Source organism: Hippopotamus amphibius, chromosome 13, assembly GCF_030028045.1.
Source record: "Hippopotamus amphibius kiboko isolate mHipAmp2 chromosome 13, mHipAmp2.hap2, whole genome shotgun sequence".
Lineage (NCBI taxonomy): Eukaryota > Metazoa > Chordata > Mammalia > Artiodactyla > Hippopotamidae > Hippopotamus > Hippopotamus amphibius.
This window is the reverse complement of record NC_080198.1, coordinates 52,135,962-52,158,432: the sequence shown is the minus strand read 5'-3', so window position 1 is coordinate 52,158,432 and position 22,471 is coordinate 52,135,962. Positions and strand designations below refer to the sequence as shown.

General features: G+C 41.4%; 1 protein-coding gene across 1 annotated transcript in view; it reads left to right on the top strand.

The window, feature by feature from the left end:
- The first annotated feature begins 6,856 nt into the window (after positions 1-6,856).
- Positions 6,857-22,471, top strand: part of STT3B (STT3 oligosaccharyltransferase complex catalytic subunit B) — a 96,901-nt gene continuing 81,286 nt past the window's right edge. The window contains exon 1 of the mRNA XM_057705323.1: positions 6,857-7,539. Within this exon, the coding sequence (XP_057561306.1) occupies positions 7,229-7,539 (311 nt within the window). The 5' untranslated portion in view covers positions 6,857-7,228. The remainder of the gene's footprint in view (positions 7,540-22,471) is intronic.

Genomic DNA, 22,471 nt, shown 5'->3' with positions numbered 1-22,471 from the left:
CCACGGAATATTACACAGCCTTAAAAAGGAATGAAAATTTTCTCTATGAGCTGATGTGGAAAGATCTTAAACGTTTAGAAAAAAATGAGAGAAGTGTGTAGAGCATATAAAAAGAATAGAAAAATAAGAAAACATGTTCATATGTGCTTGCTTTTTCATAAAGAATGTTGAAAGGGTACAAAAGGAAATAATGAAAATGATTACCTATAGGGAGAAAAGGGAAGGAATCTGGCTTCAGGACAAAGGGAGGGAGGCAGAGTCTTCACATAACTGTATTACTTCTGTAAAGCATTCAGTAATAGTAGTAGTAGTAGTAGTAGTAGTAGTGGTAGTAGATCAAGCTGTCCAGTTTGCATCATTTCAGGGATAAGAAATAGTCTAGTTCAGGAGCTGGCAAACTACAACCTGCAGACCAAATCTGGCTTGACACCTCTTTTGATAAATCAAGTTTTATTGGAACACAGTCACCTCAGTGGTTTATATCAGAGTGTCTCTCATCCTCTTAGCCAAGGCCTTTGGTCAGGAATTGTCACTTGATCCAAGTCAGGCCAATCAGACCCACTGAAACCCTATTTCAGGATTTTTGTTTGAGCTATCAGCCAGGCCAGACATGCGTGAAGAAGTGACGCTGGAGCCCTGGGGCAATAGAAAGTCAGTATGATCACAGGGGTGGGGGGTGGGTAGTGGGTTCTCGCCAATGACCTAAGAGAAGGTAAGTTAAGGTAATTTCTGGGAAAACATTTGTTTTCCTTAAAAAAGGGAGATATACATGATTGTCACTTCCCGTTCCCCTGACATTCTGCCTCAAATGCTAATGTGATGTCTGGAGCTTCAGCAGCTATCTTACAATAGTGAGGCAGCAGTCAAGAGAATGAAAACCAACCTTACAGGGCTGTGGAGAGTTAAAGATGCTGCTGCTCTAGGTTATTTGACAGATGCCTTAGGGCAGCTTCAGTGACCTGCCTAAGGTCACTTGACATACTGGCAAGACATGACCCAGAACGCAACTCTCAGCTGTCCCTCCAGGGCTCTTCCGTATGAAAGGCCATTCCAGTTCTGGAGCTGAGGTTGAAATGTCAACTTTAATCTCATGTAGTGTTTTTCCAATCTATGTGTGAGGACTAGGTGTTTCATAGCCTGTTAAAAGGTGTTATGAGGAAACAGGTTAAATAGGCTTGGGCAGTGTGAGGTAAAATCGAATTACTGCAGAACCTTCCAGAGCACTGAGTATGTTTATCATAAATGTTTATCATAAATTTCCAAGGGGGAAATAAACGTGTCGGGTTTTTTGACCAGGAAAACTTTTTTTTTTCTCCTGAAGTATCTTATGGGATGAGTATGCCTTAGAACATTCTTTGGGTGGTTGAGTGGTGATAGTAGGGTTGTTTCTTTTCATCTTTGCAGGTTATTTAGGCACATTCTTAGGAAAATTATGCGAAAGGTTGCTGATAACCTTATCATTCTTTATTCCCCCTATATTAGTTATCCATAGCTGTGTGACAAATTACACAAGGCTTAAAACAATAAACATGTATTTTTTCACAGTTCCTGTGGGCCAGGAATCTAGGTGCAGCTTAGCTGAGTCTTCTGGCTCAGGGTGTCTCATTAGGCTGCAGTCAAGGTGTCATCTGGGGGTACAGTCATCTCAAGGCTGGGCTGTGAAAGTGTCTGCTGCTAAGCAAACTCTTATGGCTGTTGGCAGCCTCAGGTCCTTGCAGGCTGCTGGCCAGAGACAATAGTTCCATAATAGGTGGGGCTCCTTTATGGGGCTACTCTCAATATGATTGTTTGCTTTCCTGAGAGGGGAGAGAAGGAGGAGAAGGAGGAGAAAAGGGAAGGAGGGGGGGAGGGGAGGGGAGGGGAGGAGAAGAGATTAGTTGGTTATAACCTAATTTTGGAAGGGACAGCCCATTACTTTTGCTGTATTCTGTTGTCTAGAAGTCACTGGATCCAGCCCACACCTGCTGGAGGGGATTCACAGGGTATGAACGCCAGGAATCAAGGATCACTTGGAGCTGCCTACCACACCCACCCTCTGAGGTTTTCTTGCCACCTTAGCTGCCCGCTACTTTATCCAGCAGATATTTCAGTGAAACAGCATTCCTAGGGGGTGGTTGATTTGAGGCAGGCACTTCCTAGTTTAAAAAAAACAGAGAAGTGCTGAGATGGGTTCAGGTCATGGGGGGATTGTTTTAAGGAGGTCCACAGAGGTAAGTCTCACAGCCCATCTGTCATTGTTCTAGATAAAGAAGGAGTCCCAGTAATAGTCTCAAAAACCAACAAGAATTGCGTGCTTCCTTTGTGCTGGGTGTTGGTCCAAGTTCTCCTGGAGTGTTTCCTTTATTCCTCAGTAGGACCCTAAGATGAAGGTGCAATCCTTACCCACGCTTTAGAGGTGAGGAGACATGCCACGTGACTCAGAAGTTGAGCTGGGATTTGACCTCTGGCAGGATGTCTCCAGAGCCTGTGCTCTAAACCACCACATAACACTGCTTCTAGGCAGCCCAGCTAGGAGCTCATGAGCTCATTACTTTTTCCCTACATTCTTCCCTCTCTGCTTCCCTCTCCTCTCTGGGGCTGCAGGTCACCAGACAGGTACTCTGACTGATGTTTATCAGAAGAGGATGATATAAGAGTGAAGTCCCTCAGTCACCAAGTATTTATAGATGCCAATTAAATGCCAGACTCTGGCCTCCTGCTCCTGTGGTGAGCCCAGTACAAGAGTGTGTGTCATGCTATTTCTGTTCCTCTAAGAAGGATGAAACCTTCTCTAAGAGCTGTTCCACTCCTGAGACACGGAATCATCATTTAGATCTTTCTTGACCACAGTGGAAATGCCAGGCAACTGAGAATCAGGCATTTTGTCTTTTCTTGACCTGACTTGATCCTCTGTGTGCTTTCTAAGCTAGACTTCTAAAAAGGGTGGTTTACACTCCCTGCCTCTGCATCCTTTGCTCCCAATTCACCTCACCCGCTGCCTTCTGGTTTCTGCTCCTTACCGCTTCCCTAGACTGGCCTTGTGAAAGGAACTGGCCAACTCCTGGTTGCCAAATACAGCACACTTTCCAGAAGTGTTGCACTGCACTTCTCTACACTCTGTGCCACTGCTGGCCTTGTTTTGTTTGCCTTTCTCCACTTAGCTGCTGGGACATCACTCTCTCTGCTGGTTCTTCCATCTCTTTGGCTCCTGTCTCATCTCCCTTGTAGGCTCATTTTCGATCTTCTTAATTTGGGAGTTCCTTAGGGTTCTGTCTTCAACTGCTCTCTCATTCTAAATTGGGTTCCTCCAAAATTTCATGTATGGCCAAGAAGTCCTCAACCTTTACCGCCAGAAAAACCCTTCCCTCTTGAGCATCAGATTTCTTTATCTATGTGCCTGTTAGACACCGCCTCTTGCATGTCCTAAAGAGACTTAAAACATGACATGTCCAAAGCTGATCATCTTCCCTCCAAACCTGTGCCTTGCCCTCTGCTCCCCATTTGTGAGATACTCCTTCCCACCCCAGACTCATCCCAACCCTGACTTCCACCATCAGCTTCTGGATTTCAGCCTCTTGATACCTCTCTAATCTAGCTCTTCTTCTCTGGGCCCCATCCTTCTACTCTCACCCTTTCCAGGATACTCTTCACACTGCTGTCAAACATTTTTTTTCATCAACCAAGTCTGACGGTTTTATTTTTGATCTAAATGCTTCAAAGACTCCCAGCTGCTTAAAGGTTAATATCTCAACTCCTTAACTAGGCAGACAAATCCTTGATAATGTGGTTCTTATCTCCTTTTCAGCCTCATCCTTCAATGCACCTCCATTAATACTGAACTTCGAGTATTACCTCCAAGGACTTCCTTGATCTGCCTGGAATCCCTGCATCCCTCTTCCTGGTGTGTCTGGTGAATTTCTGCGTTGCTTTTGATGTATCATCACTCCACTCATCATACTGCACCACTTACCTTTGACTGTCTAATCCCTCGGAGATTTGAACTCAGTGAGGACATTATAAGCACCTGGCAGGATCAAGAGGTTAAGTGCAGAGAGGCAAAACAATACACCCAAAGCTTCGTGCACAAACTGGAAACCATTTTTCTATGTTTGTGAGCTGGAAACTGAGAGTGAACCATGTTGCAATTTATGTCTGTGAATTCCTTAGTGGTTCTTCAGTAATGCATTCCTCATGGAAGTGACTCGGAAATCTCAGATGCTGGCCCTCATAGACTGATGAGATCTCTGTCACTGGTCCTCTCTCCAATGTGCTTTCCACATTGCACACCAGTAATCTTTTCAAAACACACACTGATCATCTCTCTCCCCATGTCACACACACCACATCCTGCTTAAAGCCCTTCATGGCTCCCTATTATTCTCTGGTTACAACTAAACAAAAAACACCTCTTAACATGATCCACACTATCTGGTCACTTCTTCAACACCTATCCCACATTGTTCCACTATCTGTGTTGCAGCCATACTGGCCCTTTTCTGGGTTCCTTGTACTTGCCTCCCCAGCCCCACTGCAGGGCTTTGCATGTGCTTCTCTGTCTGGATAATTCTTTCCATTCTTCTTCCCCTGGTCCGTTCATTCTCACCCCCAGTCCTCAGCCCTAGTGCTGCTTCCTCAGGGTAATGTTCTCACCTTCTGAAGATCAAATCCCTCATGTATCTCCCTTCCATTGTGTTTGGCACGTTCCATTTTTGGTACTTAGTAATGTAATGGTTCAGTCAATGTCCACCTAGGAACCACATCCCTCATGTTCCCTCCTGCATCTCATGGTCCACACAGAGCTTGGCATAAAGGAGGAGCTCATTGAGTCCATGAGTGAGTGAGTAAGTGAGTGAGTGAGTGAAGATCAAGAATAACAAGAGTTTTCCCTGCTGCTTTTACCCTCACAGCTACTCTGTATTTCCCTATGTATCTTAACAAATTTTCAAAATATTTCCAGATAAGCGATCTAATTTGATATTAACAATTGACTTGAAAAGTAGAAAGGACAACCCATGCAGGTGACTTGTCCAATGTTACATGGCTAACAAACAACAAAGTGGGACCAGAACCAAGCCTTGTCACTCTAAAAACACAAAATAAAATTTATTTTAGGCTGATAGAACTTGGATTCATGGAACACGGGCACAAGTTCTCTAAATGCTGGCATTTTAGCCTAGAAGGTTTGGGCTCTGACATAGAGCGTGCTACCTAGAATTCTGGTACAACAAGACTCAGTTAATATTCTATCACAATTCTCATTAAAATTTAGATTTTCAATAAATGTCGGCTATTAAATTGTTAGTGGGAGATTCTATTTCTGCAAACCTTTTCATCCTTTCCTTAATGAGACTATTTATTTAATTCTGTGAGAAAACGAGAGAAAAAATCACTTAGCAGGTTAAGAGTACATAGCTGGATCCAGTTGTTTCAAAGAGCAGCCTCTAACTAAGGATACTTGTTCATTTAGCTAACATTCTGAAAAGACCTACTACTTAAATACAACTTCTAAATATGTTTACATTTTCTGTACTAAATTTTTAAATGACAATAATTGAGTGCTTTTATAATATGCGAATACAGGCTTTTAAGTTCAGATGTTATTTACCTAAAAAACTGGACAATTTTCCGTAAATGTTAATGTACATGAAAAGTTAATCAAGTATTTACTGAGTGTTGATTATACTGAAAGCTCCGTGCCCTGCCTGGGGGTTACATCAGAGCACTTCTAGTCCCCATATGTGATATATACATATATACATTTTTACTGAAATATAGTTGATTACCCCACTCTTATTTAAGCTCATTTTGCTTTGAGTTTAGTCTACCCAGTAGCACTTTCTTTTGGGGGACAGGGAAGTGGGTAAATGAAACTAGACGTGCAAAAATTCGCGTACAGGGATCTGCAGTTCGCTATCACTTACTAAAGAGAGGATTGGGTAACAGTTGAAAGTCCACAGAAAGTTAGCTTCACTCGCCTGATGGAATGTATGCAAGTGTGAACAACGACTGCTTACATGTGCCCACGTTTCCAGGGAACAAACGTTATCTCTGCAATCAGGAAAATACAAGAAGTGAAAAAAGCTGGAGAAAGTCGCACTTCGCTTGCCCCACGGGGTCGTTCTGAGCTAGGGACTTGTTCGCCGGCTGCGATGAGTCTGCAGCGCCGGCAAACGCGTCCTCGCCCGCGACCTCGGAAGCAGGCCGCCGGGCGCTGACAAACCTCAGGGCGGATCACTGCGCAGCACCGGACGGCCCACTAGCGGCGCCCGGTGCGGGTTGCCCCAGCGGGCCGAGCTCTGCGCGTCAGACCCAAGCTGGGCACTAGGGCTGCGCGCTTGCGCGCACGGTCACGTGACGGGCGCTCCGCGCAAAGCGGTTAAAAGTCACGATAGCCGAGAGCCAGCGAGCGCCCGGCCGATCGCCGTGGCGCTCCCCGCGACTCCTAAACTGCTTCTGAGGGAGGCCGCCCGGCAGCCCTCGACCATCCCCCGCCCCCTTGGCCGGGCTCAGCTCCAGGCAACGCGCGGAGCCGCCTGGCACCCCTCCTCGCCGCCAATACAGGCGCGCGAAACGGCGTCTTTCAACTGACAATGAAGCCGTAGCCGCGCAGCACTGCCGCTCCGGGCGAATGGGCTGGAGGCCCGGAGTGGGAGGGGAGAACGGTTGGGCCAAGCCCCGCCCAATCTCGCGCCCTTATTGGCCGGCACCGCGGTTCTGGGCCCGCCCCCTAACGGACCTGTCGCATTGTGACAGGCGGAGGGGCCAGTTCCTGTTGGGTCGGGGGCGGAGTCAGAGGTAGCCAGAGCTCCGCCTGGACTCCCGGGGGCTCCGCCTCCTGCTCCTCACAGCCGAGAGGGCGGAGGGTGTGAGGGGAATGTCATTGCCTCTCCGAGCGGTGGTGCCGCCTCCGTCTGCTCCTGCTCTTTCTCTGGCGCCCTCGTCCCGTCGGCTTTCGCCGCTGCCGCAGCTGCACTGGGGAGACGGATGGCTAGAGGGGCGCAGGGGCCATCCGAGTTGAGAGAGCGGCGGTCGCGGCCGCAGCTGAGGCGGAGACTCCCCGCCGCTGCCTCCACCCCCCGTCCCCCGGCCTCGCGGCGCTGAGGGCGGGCGCGCGGGGCGCTCTTCCCTCCTCCTCCCTTTTCTTCCTCCTCCTCCTCCTCCTCCGGGTCCCCGCCCAGCACCCCTCGCACCAGGCGGCGGCGGCGGCGGCGGCGGCGGCGCGGAGCGAGACCCGCCGCCGGGGCACAACATGGCGGAGCCCTCGGCCACGGAGAGCAAGCACAAGTCGTCCCTCAACTCGTCCCCGTGGAGCGGCCTCATGGCCCTGGGGAACAGCCGGCACGGCCACCACGGGCCTGGGGCCCAGTGCGCGCACAAGGCGGCGGGCGGCGCGGCGCCGAAGCCGGCCCCCGCGGGGCTGTCCGGGGGGCTGTCGCAGCCGGCCGGCTGGCAGTCGCTGCTCTCCTTCACCATCCTCTTCCTGGCCTGGCTGGCCGGCTTCAGCTCGCGCCTCTTCGCCGTCATCCGCTTCGAAAGCATCATCCACGAGTTCGACCCGTGGTAAGTGCCCGCCACCCCTCCCCCGCCGCGGGCCCGGGCTGGGGCCCGGGACCGGCGGCCCCCCCCCCCCGCCACCCCCGCCACCCTGGCGCTCGGCCGCGACCGGCCGTGGGTCCAGAGCTCGGGCGCGCCCCCGCCCGCGAGCGAAGTTTCCCCCACGCGGCCCGAGCGGGACCTTGACCCTGGCCGGGCGAGTCCGCCGACTCCCGGCGAGGGCGAGCGCGGCGCTTGGTGGCCGCCTCGGCCCGCGGAGCCCGATCCTCCACGCTGGGCGCCGGATTCCCCGCGTCCCCGCCTGCGGCTCTCGCCCGCGCTCAGCTTCTCGGGCGCGTCTTCGGCGGGTTGGGATGGGCTCGCCCTGGGGGTGCCCTGGTGCCGTTGGAGGTGTGCAGGAGCCTCGGCGGCTGAGCCTCGCAGTTGCACGCTTTTGCCATGTCTCTCCTGGGTCTCCGACGGAAAGGGAGAAAGCGAGGGAGTGAGGTGTTGGAGGAAAGGAAATGATATCCCTGAAAGTGACCTGAAAGCTAGGGACGCTTATTTAGTTCACGTTAGATATTTTCAAGAGTGGCTCTTTTTCAAGGCCCACTGAAGTGCACTTCGCACCTCCCCGGTCCACAATTGTCTTGGGCTGCTTTTTGGAGCAGGCTCATTACTCTGTTAGCCAAACTGTCACCCTCAGTGTGTTATGTACAATATCCGAAAGCGTTGCATTAGTTCCTTTATTGGTCTCTGCAGGAAGGTTGTGGATTATAGGACGAACGGTACCATAGTGATGGGGATCCCTGGATTGCAGTACTGACGTTGCACATGGTGTCAGGAACTGACGCGTTTAGGAAACTACCCCATAAAGAACACTGGCTAATTTAGCTAATTAATTTCACTGGCCTGTGAATTATTTAGATAGGAAGAGTGCTTTAATTTTTTTTCCTACTTGCCCAACCTGGGTTAAGTTTTTCTTTGTTTTTTGTTTTAGCCCGAGTCTATGCCTTTTAAACTAACTTCATTAATCCTCTTGACCCATCACCCTTCAGTTAATCTTACTTCCTTATAATTAGACCCGACTAAACTTGAGGATATATATCACTGGAATACAGGGAGAATCTTCTTGAAAATTATTAAATATATGGATAAATATTTGGGGGAGTGAGTTACCCATATATTAAAATACCAGTTGAAATTTTGTTACGGGTAGAAAAATTGGTAGTGCATCATCTGTTGGACACCAGAGGGGTCCACTCCTGGAGAATTCAATTTAGGTAGACAGTTAACAGCTGTGACATGCTTCCATGAAACGTTTTCATTCCATTTTGGAGGTTTGATTTAAAAAAAAATAACTTGTGTTGCTTGGAATCACAGAAGAAAATAAATTACTGTGAAGCCTTATGACTAGATAGAGTATTCTTAGTCTTAGCTTTGAAACACATCAGCAGATTAGATGAAAATGAAATTGGAACCAGAAAATGAAAACTGCCAATGTTTTACTGAAGAGTGTGAAGAGAGAAAGTTCTGTTTTTTCAGTTTAGGAGAGTAGAAGTACATGGTTGACCAAACATTCCGGGTAACAAAAATTGGGAATGATATTTCTGGAGAGTATCATTTTAATAACCGAAGGCTGAATGATGTTTAGTAGTAACATTGAGGCTTAAATTAAGGATTGCAGAAAAATTCACAACTGAATGATGAGAAGATTGGTATTTTTCCTTATTCTGAAGGAAGATTAGAAATCTGCATCGTCAGCCAAAGAGTTTCTACTAAAATTGAGTAATCATGAAAAGTCTTAAAAGGTTGCTTCACAGATAAGGTTTTTTTTTTAATATGGCAAAAAATTAGAAGTTGATTTTTTCTCTAGTCTCAAGAATATGCTTAGCATAACCCTTTTTTATTCACACAAAAATTTTTCTTGTCTGTTTTTCTAAGTATAAAATACATTTCAGAAACATCCTTTAGTAGAATATATAATATTTGAATTTTAATTCACGTACTCTAATGTATGTAAACCTCTTCAGTCTTAAAGACCTACTTAATGTAGGTGTTCTGCTTACTGATAGTTTTAATATTTACGTTTTATTATATTCCTGGTTAAACATTTATGTTCATGATGTTAGATAATTCTGACTAGTAGTGAATAGCCTTTTATAACAAAGGAATTGTCATCCCTATCCTTTATTGTGAATGGAGATTTGCCAATATAAATCTAACATCTTAAGTATAATTTAGGTGGCTTGAGAGAATTTTCAGTCCAAAAAAAAAATCCCTTGTTTGCTCATTTATGTTTCTCTTTTCATGTCTTTTGAAGATCTCAGTTAGGCATCTTATTCTTATAGTCCATTCTTGTTCAAAAATTTGGATTTTAAAAGTGCTTTTCCTTCAAAGCTACTAATAGTACCAGCACTTTGATTCTGCAAACACTGTAGTGTTACACTGTCTTGGGAGTCTCTCAGATTACTGTTGTAACATGTAGTAGTGACATGAACCTTTAATAATATTTAAATGTTCCTCTCAGGTTCTGTATCCACAAACCAATTTATTCTGGCCTTACCTGATCCCTTTTTTTCATGTCTCTGTACTGGCTTCACTTCTGAAGTCTTTTTTGTGAAAAGTTTGCTTTCTCTGATTGTGAGTTATTTCTTTAAATTTTAACATTAGTATTTAAATTGTATAAGACTCTAGTTAGCTGCCAAAGGTGACTCATTGTCACACAGTTATAATTTTTTTGTTTGTCATTCAAGATATTTTATAAATCTTACCAATTGTTATAAGGGATGGTAGGTGATGTTCAATGTTTATTGAATTTTAAAGCACACTGCACTTTTTTAGAACTTCGCTGCATTTTTGGTAATGATCTCTTCACCACTTCACTTTAGTACTTTCCTCCCTTATCAGTTGAGTTGATCAGACGTGAGGACACAGTTTGAGAATTTGTTGTCTGTACTCGACAAACATTTCATTGACCAACTAGTTGAAGAGCACCTAATTTTATATTCTTTTTATCTGGAGCAGAATGTAGTTTCTACTTATTTTGTTATAACTATTAATACTTTCATATTAACCAGGTGCTTTTCCCATAGCCATTATCTTGTTAAATTGTGGTAGCTTTTCCCATAGAGGCAATGGAAACGCTCCCTGTAAAAGGAGAGTTGCACTTTTCCTTGCCTGCACAGATTGTAGGGGGTTCTCCCTGGAGCCCTAGAAGGAGAATTCTCTGAGCCTTGAGTTTTGGCTGCAGTTAGCTGTAAAAGGGCAACAAACGCCTTTTTGCAGGGCAGAAAGCTGCAATTTAGAGTTGATATTTGGGATGCAATTTTTCACAGAAACTATGGTATAAATAGGTTAATTAGTACAAATATGTTTGTCACTCCAAAGGAGTGATAAACCTTTGGAACATAAGCTGTTTGTAAGTTGGGGACTACTTCCTGTACTTTGAGGTCTCCATGTTTTTCTTCACTTTGCAGATGACAAAAAGAGGCTATTGACCTCAGTTCTGAAGAAGACAAACTGGATAACAAAACCAATTTTAGAACAGAAATATCCCTAAATCTTAAAAAGTCACTTTATGGAATCATTAGCAACAGCAGTCCAAATGTACTTCAAAGCAGGTACAGTAAGTCCCTTGCATATGAACCTTCAAGTTTGTAACTTTCCAAGATGGGAACATGCCCCTGTATGCCAGCTATAGTACTGTACTGCTGTACTTTTCAAGGTACTGTACTGTAAGGTTAAAAATGTTTAATTTTTGTGGTTTTTTATGTATTATTTGTGTGAAAAGTATTATAACCCTATTACAGTAAGTACTATATAGCTGATTGTGTTAGTTGGGTACCTAGGCTAACTCTGTTGGGCTTATGAACAAATTAGACTTACTAATGTGCTCTTGGACTGGAACTCGTTTGTATTTAGGGCACTAACTGTGTACTGTCACTGATTTCATAGTAATTTAAAACTTTTCTAGCCTTGAGCTCTTGAGATCATTCTACATTATAAGAACACTCAGTCCATTCTCTGCATCTGCATCCTTATTCTTGCCCTGTCATTGGGGAGGATACAGGGTTGAGGGGCGGGGGACGAAGGGGAAGCTGGGACAAAGTGAGAGAGTAGCATAGACATATATACACTACCAACTGTAAAATAGATAGCTAGTGGGAAGTTGCTGTATAACAAAGGGAGATCAATTGATGATGGGTGATGCCTTAGAGGGCCAGGACAGGGAGGGTGGGAGGGAGTCATGGGAGGGAGGGGATATGGGGATATATGTATAAATACTGATTCACTTTGGTGTACCTCAAAAGCTGGTACAAGAGTGTAAAGCAATTATATTCCAATAAAGAGCTTTAAAAAAAAAAAAGAACACTCAGGGAGGAGGGGCAGGGAATGCCTTGAGCTACTGGGTTGGATGATGGGATTGGACCTGCTCCCATTGGGTGAGTGTGGTGGCTCCTATAGGTAGTAATCATGGATTTCCTGAGGCATGTGATAGGTCCTGGGGGAGTTAGGCACTGTCAGCAACCACTTTGGAACTTTTTCTCTCTTTAGAGTATTCATATATTGAAGGCTAACTTGAGAGTCTGCACAGCCCTTACTGACATGAGTAGTTTGCATAAAGATGTTAGTTGTGGGAACTTAGAATAAGGAATTTCAGTATGGGCTCTGATCCAGGAATTATGAATGTGGGGAAACTCACTAGCCTGTCTATGCTTAAGCTATCTCTAATTTTTATGCTCTTAATAAGTTTTGGGTGGGACTTCCCTTGTGGTCCAGTGGTTAGGAATCCGCCTGTCTTTGATGCAGGTTCGATCCCTGGTGGGGGAGCTAGGATCCCACATGCTGCAGGGCAACTAAGCCTGCGTGCTCACTAGAGCCCTAGAGCCCATGTGCCACAACTAGAGTAGAGCCCATGTGCCACAGCCCTTGCGACGCAGCTAGAGAAGCCCATGCAGGGCAACAAAGAGTCTGCATGCCGCATTGCAGATCCTGCATGCTGCAACTAAGACCTGACACAGCCAAATAATAAAATAAAAAAGAAAAGTTTTGGGTGCTTTGGAGTATAAGAAAATGGTATAAGAAAAGTTCTCATCATCGTAATATCTTCTTATGAATCAGTGCATAGGTGCTCTCAGAAATAACGGAAAGATTAATATTCTCGAGTGACTGAATCATTTTTTCCCTCAATTTGTTTACTTTGAAAACTTAATACTATTAGAGAAGGACAATACGGCAATTAACCTGAATTATATAAAGTACCCTACAATTCAATAGATTTGTACATTGCTAATTGTTCTAGTATGAAAATTTTCAAGCATACAGAAAAGTTGACTTTTACAGTGAACATTCATACTGAACATGTAGATTCTACAGTTAGTATTTACTTTATTTGCTTTATCATACTTTTCTGTCCATTGTTTTGTTTTGATTTTTGTTCTGTTTTTTTGTCCATTACTGTTTTTAAATCCTGCTTGTTAGATACTGATAGTGCCCTGTTCACTGTAATGTGAAGAATATTATCTTTGTTCCTCAACTCCATGATAAAGAAGAGCTCTTATTTCCAGATAACACTTACTTTCTATAATACTGGAATATAATGGGTATAAATACTGTTTATATATCTTTGATCGAAGTGCAGGTTAGAATCAGATTCAATCATTTAGGTTTCAGTGCATTAGCCCAAGTCTGTTGAATGACTGTTGAATCTGGTATCTCAGGAGAAACTCTGAAGTTGTTAGAAAAGTATTGATGTTGGTTTTATTAGATTTAGTTTATGTGGAACTCATAAACTCTTGAATTATTAGAAGCCTTTTTTTGGTCAGCCTGTTGCTTACTGTGATGGGTCTTACTCATGCTCTTTCTTTGTCATGTTTTATCCACATGGAATGCTTAATTCAGTTTTATGTAAGATTGCAAAAGGACTTCTGTCTGTCCCTACAATAGATAGGAAGAAAGGAAAACATTTTCAAATAATGTAGGATCCATGACTATAATAATGGGCCAAATTAATACTGTTGAAAGGGAAAAATGTAAATGGTTAACCTGCTACTCCATCTTCACTCCTTGATTTGCTTTACCTCTTAATTCTTTTTTGAGAAGGTTTCTGTGTCCTTACTTTATCTTATATGAATAATTTCCAGGAATTTAGAAATTGATAGAAAGTGGCAATACCATAAGATTGAAAAAAAAAGTTTGTTAGGTGAAGGTCAGGGTTGGAAGAAATAGGAGCAACTGCTCGAGGCTCTTATATCTTAGTATGGGGTTGGCCAAAAAGTTGGTTCATTTTTTTTCTGCAAGATGGCTCTGGTAGCACTTAGTTGTCTGAAACTTCATTCGAAACAGTTTTGTTACATTGTATTGTGACAGCTGTCATATCAGCATGCATTAAAAAAAATCAAAATTGGTGAATTTTTGTGTAGCATTTTAATACTGAAGATGGAAGAAAGCAGCATTTTTGGCATATTATGCTTTATTATTTCAGTAAAGGTGAAAACAGTTGAAATGCAAAAAAAAGATTTGTGCAGTGTTTGGAGAAGGTGCTGTGACTGGTAGAATGTGTCAAAAGTGGTTTGGGAAGTTTCATGCGGGTAGATTAGTTAAAGTTGATAGCGATCAAATTGAGACATTAATTGAGAACAATCAACAGTTATACCACATGGGTGAAAGCCAACATACTCAAAATATCCAAATCAAGGGTTTTAAATCATTTGCACCGGCTTGATTATGTTAATCCCTTTGATGTTTGTGTTCCACACAAGTTAATCGAAGATAACCTTCTTGACCGTTTTTTCCGCATGCGATTCTCTACTGAAACATAAGGAAAATATTCAGTTTTTAAAACAAATTGTGACAGGCAATGAAAAGTGGATACTTTAATGTGAAATGGAAGAGACTGTGGGGCCAGCGAAGTGAACCACCACCAACCACACCAAAGGCCGGTCTTCCCCCAAAGAAGGTGATATTGTGTATATGGTGGGATTGGAAGGGAGTCCTCTATTATGAGCTCCTTCTGCAAAAACCGCACGATTAATTCCAACAAGTACTACTCCCAGTTAGACCAGCTGAAAGCAGCACTCGACAAAAAGCGTCCGGAATTAGTCAACAGAAAACACATAATCTCCCATCAGGATAAGAGAAGACCGCGTGTTTTTTTGATGACCAGGCAAAAACTGTTACAGCTTGGCTGGGAAGTTCTGATTCATCTGCCATATTCACCAGACATTGCACCTTCGGATTTCCATTTATTCTGTTCTTTAGAAAATTCTCTTAATGGAAAAAATTTCAATTCCCTGGGAGACTGTAAAAGGCACCTGGTGTTGTTCTTTGCTCAAAAAGATAAAAAGTTTTGGGAAGGTGGAATTGTGAAGTTGCCTGAAAAATGGCAGAAGGTAGTGGAAGAAAAAAGTGAATACATTGTTGAATGAAGTTCTTGGTGAAAATGATAAATATCTCTTTTCTTTTTACTTTAAATCCGAAGGCACTTTTTGGCCAACTCTGATAAACCTTAATAAACCTTGGACTTGACTATCATATGTGTAGTTGGGATGTTGTGATTTATAAGAAGAAGTACATATTTCATCTAAATCCCCTTGGAGTTTCCTAAGTGTTGAAAGCTTTAAAAGTGTCCTTTGTTATGTTAATGAGTGACTTTTGGAAAGCCCCTGGGTCACCTAAGGATGGGAGATGGTTGCCAGTGGAGCCAACCCCTGTAATTAGAGGGTTGGAGCTTTCAGTCCCACTCCCTGACCTCTGGGGAGGGGAGAGGAGCTGGAAGTGATTTAATCACCAGTGGCCAATAATTTAATGAATTATGCCTACGTAAAGGAGTCTCCATAAAAACCAAAAGGAATAGAGTTTGGAGAGCTGCTAGGTTGGTGAACATGTGGAGATTGAGAGAGAGTGGTGGGTTTGGAGAGGGCATGGAAACTCCGCGCCCCTTCCCACATACCATCTTTTTCATCTGGCTGTTCCTGAGTTCTTTCCTTTTATAATAAACTGGTGATCTACTTAATGAAATGTTTCTTTAAGTTCTGTGAGCCTAATACATTAGTATATTAATCTAACCCAAGGGGTTGTTGGACCTCCCATCTGTAGCCAGTTGATTTAGAAGCACAGGTGACAACCTGAACTTGTGATTGGCATCTGAAGTTGATGGCACAGTCTTGAGCCCTTAACCTGTGGGGATCTGATGCTCTCTCCAGGTAATGTCAGTTGAATTGTAGGGTATGCAGCTGGTGTCGGAGAGTTGCTTGGTGGTGTTTAAAAACACCTCCATCTGTCTGTCTCTGTCTCTGTGTGTCTCTCTCACTCTCTCTCTCTCTCTCTCTCTCTCTCACACACACACACACATGTGACTTACTATGGTGAACCTTTTACAGTGAACATCAAAATCTCACTGTCAATAAAGGTGTCCTTTTAATCTTAAGGAAAGAGTTGAAGAAAGAAGGTGGTAATGTTTGTAGAAGTAGGTTATGTGAACATCAGTGATTGCCGTCAGCAATTGAGAGATGGCTAGTTGGATGGATGGATACCCTTAGGAAGAACTTTAAGAGAGGGAGATTTTAGTTATGTAAGTATTTCTTCCAAATACAAACAACTCTTAGGTAAAAGTTCTGGCTCAAGTTTTAACTCACTAGTTAAGGAACACTGAATAAGAAAAGACAGACAAGTTAAATCTAAAAACCATATGAATAATAAAATTTTCAGTGCTGTTAATGTTAACTTTTGAGATGATAAATGAAAAAAGACATATCAGCAATAGAAATAAAATTCACAAGCTGGCATTTTGAGCATGAGAAATAATATCCTGATGTGAAAGAATAGAAGTGATCACTGTGTACACAGGCGCTGGTTAGAATACACTGAATTCATGCAGGTGATGAGTTTTAGTGTGGTAGAGTAATGGTTCAGTTAGTTTCTGGGCTCTTGACTTAACTTTGTGATAATAGGTGATTTATATGGAAATTAAGTAACGCTTGAAGAAGTCATCCCAGCTCTGACTGATCTCAAACTTTACCTTAAGAGGTTAAGGGACACTAAATAAAAGTACTCATTAGGGATGAAATAAGTTGCCTGTCTCCATTAAAGTGTCTGCAGTGGAAATAGTTTTGTCTATATCTAGCCACTGGGAGGATCATTGAATATTGTAGATCTTAAGAGTTAAATAAACGAAGATATATATATTTATCTTCTTTTACTATGGATCAGCTCTGCAATTATACTATTATTCCATGTAATAATAGCAGCATTCCTGTCAGTCCTAAACCTTATGTGCTGTAATTGATCTCACAAGATGTTTTTGTTTAAAAATGATGTTTGTTTTTTTAACTTTTATCCATCAGTGTGTCTTTAAAAAATCTGTTATAGTGAGTAGGGTTTGTTGACTATATTGACTATTAAAACAGTGAATATGTTAGATTTTAAAATTTAGTAAACTTGCTTCATGAAAGTTTAATTTCAGTCCTGCTATTTTTATTCTAGTTAGCTAAAGAAAACTTGTTTTAATATGCTAAGCAGCTTTCTGGCATTTGAAGGAACAGAATAATGAAACAGTATGCAGCAGATGAACTGTAATCTGAAAACTGTAAAGTCCAGTCATTTGTTCAAAGTAGAAAAAATGAGCTTGATGAGCAGCTAAAATCTTTTAAAATATAAGGATATTTTTTGAAGGTTGTTAAAAATGAGTCAGTCACTTCATTAGAAAGGGAGATCTTTCTGTTTAAGATAATTTATTTTTGTTGTTAAAATAATTTACTGTGTTTAAATGAAGTGTCTGATACAAACAATTTAAAACAAGATTTTCCCTCTGAAATAAGAATCATTTTAGACTTCTAAAGAGTTTGTGTAATGTGTTGGATGTCATAATTATTGGATGCGAATTGCCACATAATGTTATAAATAAAATTTCTGTAAATCAAATTATATTGAGAATGCAACTTGTGTATAAAAGAATGTATCAGTCTATACCTGTATATATAAGTGTGAACATAATGATAAGTACCTGTGAAACCTCTACCTGCCGTAGAACTAGAACATTACCAATTTCGCATCTATCCATGTTCCTTCTCCAGGCAATCCTTCTGGTTTTCCTCTTAGCACTAGGAAACCATTATCCTGAGTTCTATTTAACATTTCATTTGAAATATTAAAAAAAAAAAACGAAAAACAGCTCATGTATGTATTTCTAGACAATATATTGCTAAGTTTTGCTTTGGAGCTTTAAAAAATAGTATCCTACATATAAGCTTCTCTGACTTGCATTTATACATTTTCTAGTTGATAAACATTTGGGTTTCCTGTTTTTTGCTTTTATGAATAATGCTACTATGAACATTAAAAACTATATTTTCTGATGCATATGTGTACATGTTTGCTAGGGTATGTACCTGGGAATTTTGTTATACTATGTTTCAGTTTATAAAAATATAAATCACCATCTAAAACTTAGTGACAAAACAGCATTTCATTATTCTGCAGTCCATGTGTTGAGTGAGAGGTTCTTCTGCCTCATGGTATCAGCTGTGGTGCTGGGATGGCTGTAGTCATCCACAGGCTCAACAAGCCACAGGCTCAGCAAGCTGCAGTCAGCGGGGCTGGAATGGCTGAGATGTGGGCAGCTGAGAGTCACCTGCAGTCCTGATGGGAGCTCAGCTGGGTTGTTTGTTTGTTTTGGTCCCTTCAGGTGGGCTGCTAGGACTGCCTCACAGGATGGCGGCTGGGGTCTAAGAAAGAGCATACTGAGAGAGGAAGCCAGGCCAGTCTCTGAGTCAAGGGAGAAGATGCATATACTAGGAGGGACAGAATTGTTCCGGGCCATCTTTGGAGACTGGCTACAAGTGTATTTATCATTTTATCTCCTCCTCTGTGAAATATCTATTATGTCTTTGGTTTATTTTTTTTTTTACTGGGCTGTTTTGTATTTTGGTGTGTGTGGGGGGGGAGGTGATGCTGAGTCTAAGTTAAATTTGTTGCACATCTTACTGTATTTTGTGGCTTATTGATCCTTAAGCAGTCCTGTGAGATAAATATTTTATTACCCTCATTTTACAGATGAGAAGAGTCAGTACTGCTTAGTATGTTAAGAAAGTAGGCCTTGAAGTCAGCCAGCATCAAGGGATAATTTTGGTATAAAGAATAGCATATGTAAACATGTACAGTTATGAAATGGCATGATGCTTCCATCAATCTGCTTGTTACATGCGGCCCCCCACCTCACCCCCCGATTGAGGCTTGGAAACATTTACAGGTTTTTAAATTCATTTATGGTCGATTATAATGTTTTAGATAAAGTGTGGCTTTTGTTAGGAAACTGAGGCCTAGGGATGCCAGAGTGACGAGCTGGAACCAGTACATTCAGGTCCAAGTTCTCTAGTCTTCCTGCCTTCCCCAGTCCTTACCTTTTTCCTCTAGATTATTCAGTTGGATCATTCAGTCAGGATCTGCCAGTACATTTCAGACACTTGTGTTTTGATAGCCAAACTGGTGCTCTTCGCAGTCTCCCACTTTGAGGGTTTGCTGGAGTTCTCAGGACACAGTGGAAAGGAATTGGCTGATATTGGAAATTTCCTTGACTAACGCTACTTACAAACTGTATCATGGAAATTAAGATTTGTAAGTTTGTGGTCAGAATGTTTTATATGAACTATAATAAAGCTAGAGATTCACAACTAATATTCAAATATTTGCCATAGGTACTTTAAAAAGAACACCGTAGGAACGCATTGAGCACAGCTGAGTTGCTTTAAGACTGAAAATGCCACAGAGCAATTCTGAATTCTGCAGTACAAGACTTTGAATAAAATGAAGCAGCTTTCTCTCATGCCTGAGCAAATGCAGAGTATACAGAAATAAACTTGTAGACACTTCTTCTCAAGTCACAAATTTAGGAAAATTGTTCTTTGTGAAAGTATAGTTTCTGATCATTACAGTTCTGTATATTGAAGACAGATACCTCAGTACAGCTCTCCCGTGTAAAAGCAATGCTTCAGGCAGCATGACATTTTCATGTCACTTCAGATTTCTTGGGTCCAAGATTCAAAGGCAGAAATGAAAGTGATAATAGTAGTTGTACTTACTGGAGGGATTTTTGACATACAGTGGAATTCAGAGCTTCTTTGGACTTTGAGGCGGGAATGTTTTCCAGCCATTGCGGAACTGAGCCTCTCATTCATTTTTATTTTTCCCAGCCCCATATTCTTCCACTTCCAGTGTCCTGCATGAGAATTAGTTACCCTTCCTCAAGAAGTAAACTAAGGTATAACATATTTGCTATAATGGTCCCATGAGAAAGTATAGATGTCAGGTAATTTGGCAAAAAGTGTAAAGCTGGCTAAATACCACCAGGTGTGTAGTACAACACCATTTGTAAAAAAGGAAAAAAATTAATTCCATCTAAAATTCAATAAATGGATTTGTAACATTTGTAATTCTCAAATGTGTTTTAAAATAGAATATACCAATAATATGCTATTCTCTGAGGAGTTTAATAGTTTAATATGAGATTGTAGAAATTAATAAAATTACCTTTGATATGTGAAGGATACTAAAACTTTCTTATAGTTCACTATTTCCTATCACCCCTTCCTCGAGCCTGAAACGTGGGTCAAATGGGAGGAGAAAAGTGAATCACTCTTCTTTTATCCTTTCATAAGTCCTTGAGTATATTTGCTGACACTTTGAAAATGGTGTGATTAAAACTAGGTAAATTGGATTACTTTTTACCCCTCTATGGACTGTAGAATGAACTTCACACCTAGAAGGGAACATAGAAATTATTAGAGTGCTTACCAAAATGTGTTCTGCAAAACCCATATCCCGGGAATTGTAGTTCAAAACTAAATAACCTATGTTAATTTAAATTTGGAAGAAACTGAATACCCCGTCCATTTATTTACAACACACATTAGCCTGAGAAGTTCTTGAACACAATATTGATTCTATTTAATATTAGTGTTTACATATTTAATTTAAGAATCACCATAGCATTGTTTTTGTTTTTTTTAAATTAGTGTTCAGTGCAGTGCAGTTTGGGAAAGACTGATCTAGTTGCTTTATTTGATAGATGAGGAACCTGAGGCCTAATGATACTAAGTGACTTCCTCAGAGTCATAGAGCTACAACTAGGACTTGACAGCCTTGCAGATTTGAAATCTTTTCATCTTTGTTCTTTTGTTGGAATTACTGGATTGTGAACATTGAGTATATCCATATTATAGCAGGAGCATACATATCTTTTCATAACTCAACAAGTATCTGCTCATTTATACCATTGCCCCGATTTGTCTTGGTGACTAAGTTGAGTATTTTGACACCCAGCTCTTCAGTACTTGGTAATCTGTCAGATTTTAACATTGCACTATTGCTTATGAATATGCCTTCCCTTAAGTCTTAAAAATGAAGATGTCCAGAGAAGGCCTATATACATTGCCTATTTTGAGTGGCTGTATTATTTTAGTTTATCTCTTAATGTTGCTTTCCCCCTGAATGTTGTTCACTTTGCTTTTGAATTTATTTGTTGACCCAAACCGCTTTGGTTTGTTAATCACAGCAAATTTTAGGTCATGGGATATTATTACTACAGATAATGCTTGTTAGCTGGAAATCTTATTTCTTTGGTGTATGAATATGTGTCTTGACTCAGATATATATATTATAATACATATTTATATATCAAATGCTTATTAGTTGGAAATCTTATTTATATAGTATATTAGAGTATATTACATAATTATATAATGGCAATGTTAGATAATATCTAATAACAAATAAATGTAAATTAACATGTTTACATATATAACATTTGTTGGAGATCTTGCTGCTATAATATATGAATGTGTGCCTGACTAAAATGTGTATTATATATACGTGTGCGCACCCATGCACTTTGTAGGGAGAATGAATACATGCAAGCGTGTGCATCTGCCTCTTTTGTGTAGGTTTTTTAGTTTTCAGTCTGTTTTGCATTTAACTGAGCAGAAAGCATCATTGGATAGTTTTAATTTATCAAATATACTATTTTATATGTGATCCTAGATTTTTTTTTTTTAGATTTTTAAAAATGGCACTAAGACACTTATTTTGATATGATTTTTTGGTGCCAGCTTCTCATCATTGTTTCCTTTTTTTTAAGTTTATTAAGTGTCCTTTATAAAGCAGAACACACTCCTTTTTCAAGTGGATACTTACGAAAATTGATAGCTTTCATTGCCAGTTAAGGCAGAAGTTGAGAGAGAGCTAAAATATGGCTGTGTGTTTGAAAGCAGTTTTGCTCTTTGTGTTCTTGTGAGAGCTATTATCCTTTTTGAAATTAAATAGTTTATTTTTTGGCTGCATCGGGTCTTAGTTGCGGCATGTGGAATCTTCGTTGAGGCATGCGGGATCTTTCATTGTGGTGCGGGCTCTTCATTGCAGTCTCTCTAGTTGCGGCGAGGGCTCCTCTCTAGTTGTGAAGTGCAGGTTTTCTCTATTTGTGTTGCATGGGTTCTGTAGTTTGCGGCATGCAGACTCTCTATTTAAGGCGCCCGAGCTCAGTAGTTGTGGCGCACGGGCCTAGTAGTCTTACAACCCAGTAGCAACTGTTTTTACATAAATGAGTCATGATTTGATGGTATGGTAGTGGTCAGTCTGCATTTGTGGGTCTTTTCAAACTTCAGAATTGACCTAGTAATAATGAAACAGTAGAAAATGACTTCATTCTGTATCATTAGTAATCCTTTGAAATTTTATTCTTTTGCTGTTGTTACTTAAACATTGATAAGAATGTCTATAATCGTATTAGGCTTGAACATATCCTCACATATGAGTTTCCATAGTTTGTTATAGGATTGGCTGTGTGTTTAATATGATTATATAATCATTGTTTTTGTGTATCACCTGATAGGATTGGATTTAGGTTCGTTTTAGTAGTGTTAGTAAATTGGGTTTTTTTCCCTCTTGTGTGCTTTATTTATTAGCA